Genomic DNA, 5,000 nt, shown 5'->3' with positions numbered 1-5,000 from the left:
CCTGTGCAATGAGCTGTAGATGCGCTAACTGTGATTACAATGTAAACAAAATAGTAGCTTGCCCCACTATCAAAATTCAAGACCCAGACTAAAACCTGACTGCTTTCACTGACTAAGTGATTGACAGGTGACTGTTGGCAGAGTGCGGTTTACTGGAAAGCTGGTGTTCTAAAAACTGTGATTACTGAAAGTCTGTGTCTGTCCCTGTGGAAACATGTATGCTGAAACTAACCAGCTGTGTGGCTGGCTACTTACTCCGTTCAGTCCTGATTTGGGCATAAGGGTTTAGCCATTGTTTGACATTTAAGACTCATCTCTACCATCTTGAATGTAGTGTCCCACCCTAATACAACGTGAAAATATGACTGGCGCATTGTGAATATGTGGCCTAAACAACACGCATGTCATATGTGTTGCTGTTTGTCCTTGTTTCAGAATGCTGTGGTGGAATGTAACTAAGTACATTTACTCAGTACAAATTTGATCTTTTCTTTTCATGCTTCTTTCTACTTCTACTCCTCTACATTTTAGAGGGAAATATTGTATTTTTACCATGCTACATTAGTATGAAAGGTTTTATTATGAATAGAACTACCCAAAAATCTATAGGACATGACATTTTGGACCAAATGAAAAAAACAGACAGTGCTTTATAGATTTCAGGGATTGGGATGTGTGAGAATATGTACTGTAGTTGTTTTGTCTCTTTAAAGAGAGTAATAAGTACACTAGCAGTACTTTCCTCGGGTATAGCTTCAGATGAACATGAGCAAGGCAACACAGGGATTGTACAAGGATGGTGCATTTTAAATTGCTTCATTACAGCCATTTTGACCACAGATCCTGAAGGCTGTAGAGGGGTTTCTATGGTAACATGTGTATTTATTTTCGTGTGTGTGTTCCTCCCCTAGGAAAATGGCATCGAGGCAGTCTTTGCTCCTCATCCTTGCCCTATCTGGACCCTCCCATGGGACAGCTTACCAGAAGCTATCAACCCCACTGAAGGTAAAGTCAAATCTCTGCCTTGTGGCTCTCTTCTTTGCTTTTTCCATTTTCCTCCTACCCTCACACTCTTTTCGGTGCTCTTTTGGCTTGTTTTGTTTTCCTTTTTGTTTTTCTGTTTTCTCGTTCCTAACCCGAACCACCTCCTCTCATAATTTTTACCTCCACCATCTCTTAATCTGTATGTCTCTACATCACATCTACATAACTCCCTCTTTCTTTTGCTTTATTACTTGGTGAAAGCCTAAACACTGCTGATGCTGTAGATGAAGTAAGAGCGTGGAATGTGCATAAATATTTGCAATAAACCTTCCCGAACTATTACGGTCTGGTGATTTTCAGTGGCACCTTGCCGCCCCCAAAAGAAAAATATTAACCACTGACATATCACAGAGATTTCAGTTGAGCCTCAGCTGGATCTTTTTCCCCTTGAGGCCCCCTAATGAATCGTTAAGTGCTTACACCTCACGTGGTATCATCCCTACTGTATGTTGTGGAGAAAAAGTGTGAAATAGGTATTTACCGAAACATACTCGGTACAGCAGAAGCATACAAAAAATGCACACACTCAAGGCACAAAAAGACTAATGTGCAACGTGAAACTTGTCCATACATATGCAGGGGTTCAAGTATTCCGGCACCGTGCCGGATCTCCGGGGTGTGGCCATGAGAAAAAATAAATAAATAAATTTGGAACTTGCATGCAGTTTTATATTTTTGAGTCAATTGATTTCACCTCCCAGTCATGTGAGACAAACGTAACTCTAACGCAGAGCTTAAAGTACTTGAGTCTGGTGCCAGATTTCTTGGGTATGACTATTTTAGAAAAATAAATAAATTAAAAAGTCCACATGGGATTTGTTTTTGATGCGCTTGGTTTAACCAATCATCAAACTTCCACCTACCAATGAAACGAGTTCAAGCCAATCGGATGCAAAGTAGGGTTGGTGCCTCAAATTGAACACCTGGCTGCGCGCGTATGTTTAAGGAAGATTCTCACTGTACGGCAGCAGTTGTAAGAAAATGCTAGCTAGTCATTAGATGCTAGTCACAAAACTCCGCTCTGTGTGCACGCATGCTCCCGCGGCCAGGGTATACAAATCCTGGCGGCAATAAGTACTTTGCCACAACAGTGTTTGTGATAAAAACAATATGTGTGTGCACGTTCGTAGAAGAACACGATTTGTCAATAACGATGGGCGCTCTGTAAATGTATCTAAAGCCCAAACTGCCTTGACAAAGCTGTCTGTTTGGAATCAGCATGGCTGTTATTTTAACATAACGGCCTTGTCACAGAGGTTAGACGTCTAGCTTAATGAAAAGATAAACAAAGTTTTTGATAAATGTACATGAAGCAACTAATGTCAACATGGACAAAATCATGAACTTACTATTTAGCTTTTTTGATGATGACCTGGCCAAAGTAACAACACTACAAATCTAGAAAGTTTTGTTTTCACAAAACGTTCATTGACTCTTAATTTAATACAGGCCTTTGGCTGGAAGAGGTAAAAATGTATCCAAAACCTTTTACTTCTTAAAAAGGATGACTTTATTATTGTGTAATGTAAGAAAGACTATAACTGTATTGCCAGTCTAATTAACTTTAATGAGTGCCTATCGAAACATTACACTGTGTTTGTCATTTTAAGCCCTGCATATGCCTTGGTGGTAACTGATGGCAGTGAGAGCAGTATCTGATAGGCAATGGAAGGGTTGCTGATTGCTGCCCCGGGTGGCACTAGTGAAGCAGAGATAAGAAATCTCAATTTTTCTTTGTCTCCCTCTCTCTTGCATGCATTGTTTTTCTTCTCGTTAGTGTGATGTCTGAGTCGCTATTGGTGCTAAATGGTGTGAATGCATGTGTTAGAGTGATATAGCCTTCTCATTGCTTACTTCTCCACTTGTCATGGGATAGAACACAGAAAATTGAAACTGGAGAGGTATTTTATTATCAAGGTATACAGTATATGGCACCATAAGTTCAGCTTCCTCCCTCTTTCATCTCTTGTGTTTGTGCAGGCCAAGCTTTCTCTTATTACCCACTTGTGTATCCTGCTAATGAGCTTCAGTATAACTTTGAATCTAAACAAGGAGAATTGTATCATAAGTAAGCTTAAACTTTATTTCTCTTGTACTTTTTATAGCCATGGTTACAATGTACTTCACAAAACAATTAAAGGAAATTGTTAAATAGAGAAAATCAAAACTAAATAAATATTGAATAAACATGACATAGCTACTACTACGTTGCTATAGTTTCATTGCTCAATGAAATCACCAGTTTAAGGTCCATCTTATTTTACTTTAATGAATCGAGCTGCAATGAATATTGAATTTAAAAAAAAAATGTTTTTAGTTATAGTATAAAAAAACATTCGCCACAAATAACTTTTGGGTGGTGTGAATATTCCAATTAATCCAGTATGACCTTTTGGATTGATTGGTATTGCTTAAAGGTCCCATATTGTAAGATTTCCATGTCTTTTTTTTTATTATAAAATAGGTTGAGGTACTATATGAATATTGTAAAAGTATCAAAATCCACAGAGAAATGCACATAACCCTTATTTTAGATAATGTGCCTTTTACCCCTGATTACCACCAACTGCGGAACGACTGCGGATCCACTCCGAAATGGCGGCAGAGTCAATAGTTTTCCATTAAAGTCAGTGTGTCTATTTTCACCGGCTGCAAAACTGCTATCAGATCTGCAATCCGCAGCCCTCCGGAACAGATACGTAGAGCTTCTATTTGTGCCGGATGCTGGAGAGCTCCGCAGCAATTCAACGCACAGCAGATTGTGCGGGGCAGGAAGTTGAGCACAGAAACAAAGTAAAACGTCCGGTTAAATTTCAAACATAAAATACACCGTGCTCACGGCGGATCATATTTCCCTGCACTACACCTTGAAAATGTCATAACGGGCGGAGACAGGCCTGAAGTCAACAGGTTTTGTGGATCTATTCATAGAAACTACATCCTGTTTTATCGTGTGATTGTACTTGAATTTGCGAGATCTCGTGGGTCTGTGTGACTTCAGCTGTCAGTCAAGGTCGCAGCCATTCCGCTACAAATCCCTATAGTGGATATTGAAGGATCCGCAACAATTCCGCAGTTGGTGGAAATCCAGGGTTAGGATGGTTGTACGGTTGTGAATTAACAATACTAGTCTTACATTGCCAGACCCTCCACAGTGCTGCGGAGGAGGGTCTGGCTAGTCACACAGCATTTAGGGATGGGAGAAAAATGTACTCTGGTCTATTGGCATGTCAAACAATCACAATTGGCTTGGACGGCGCTAAGCAATGGGCAGAGCTGCATAGCCTCGGGAAGAAAAAACCCCACTTACATCCTAACAGAAGTGCTCTTGATAATGTGGGCAGTGTATCTATTCTGAGAATAACAGAGACTTCATTTTAGCTGCCCCACTTATGTTGGCGCTTTGCATGATAAACTGCAATGTTGATATCTCCTGCAGTATTAGGGTTGTAGGTTGGTAGCATCAGCGTTTCAGTGCTGTGCTATTAAAGAGGAGGAGAGACAAAAGGTAGAAAATTTGTACTGAACCCCAGCGTGTGGGCTTTCCTCTCCATCTACCTTCAGTGTACACATATGGCTGCACACGTGCAGTCCTACAGGGAAAATGTCCCTATACGTACAGTATGCATAAATGTTTTCATACCTGCAAAACTAATATATATATTTTTTACTACGTTTTTGAAAGCTGTCCTATTTATATGTATTGCCTCACCATTTGCTTTCATGCAAGTGCATGTACTTGTTACGGCTCTGTACTCCAGAGCGTTGGCTGTTAAGTGAAACAGTGAAAGGAGATAGTGCTGGCTTTTAGTGTTTACAATGGAGAGATTTTGTCTTTTGTCTATCAATATGTGTTTGTGATGTATGTTTTTTTTTTTTTTAGGTCCCCTCATGTTGGTTGGTTAACTGTCTTGTCTAATTGTGAATGTAATTTCTTGCCTTTAAGGACCCCCTTG

General features: G+C 39.9%; 1 protein-coding gene and 1 long non-coding RNA gene across 3 annotated transcripts in view; both read left to right on the top strand.

Annotated features, from left to right (window-relative positions):
* The window catches only part of gstcd (glutathione S-transferase, C-terminal domain containing), a 51,481-nt gene that overhangs the window by 10,382 nt on the left and 36,099 nt on the right, over positions 1-5,000 (top strand). For both annotated transcript variants that reach the window (XR_004335792.1, XM_032540490.1), the window contains exon 5: positions 912-1,005. Coding sequence is in view for 1 of the 2 variants with exons in the window: in XM_032540490.1 (XP_032396381.1) it covers positions 912-1,005 (94 nt within the window). In the remaining variant the exon portion in view is untranslated. The remainder of the gene's footprint in view (positions 1-911; positions 1,006-5,000) is intronic.
* Positions 2,509-5,000, top strand: part of LOC116704849 (uncharacterized) — a 21,484-nt gene continuing 18,992 nt past the window's right edge. The window contains exon 1 of the long non-coding RNA XR_004335793.1: positions 2,509-2,639. This is a non-coding gene — a long non-coding RNA (uncharacterized LOC116704849). The remainder of the gene's footprint in view (positions 2,640-5,000) is intronic.

This window comes from Etheostoma spectabile, chromosome 2, assembly GCF_008692095.1.
Source record: "Etheostoma spectabile isolate EspeVRDwgs_2016 chromosome 2, UIUC_Espe_1.0, whole genome shotgun sequence".
In the NCBI taxonomy this organism is placed as follows: domain Eukaryota; kingdom Metazoa; phylum Chordata; class Actinopteri; order Perciformes; family Percidae; genus Etheostoma; species Etheostoma spectabile.
Note: the sequence above shows the minus strand (reverse complement) of the source record. Positions and strands in the feature narration are given on the sequence as shown.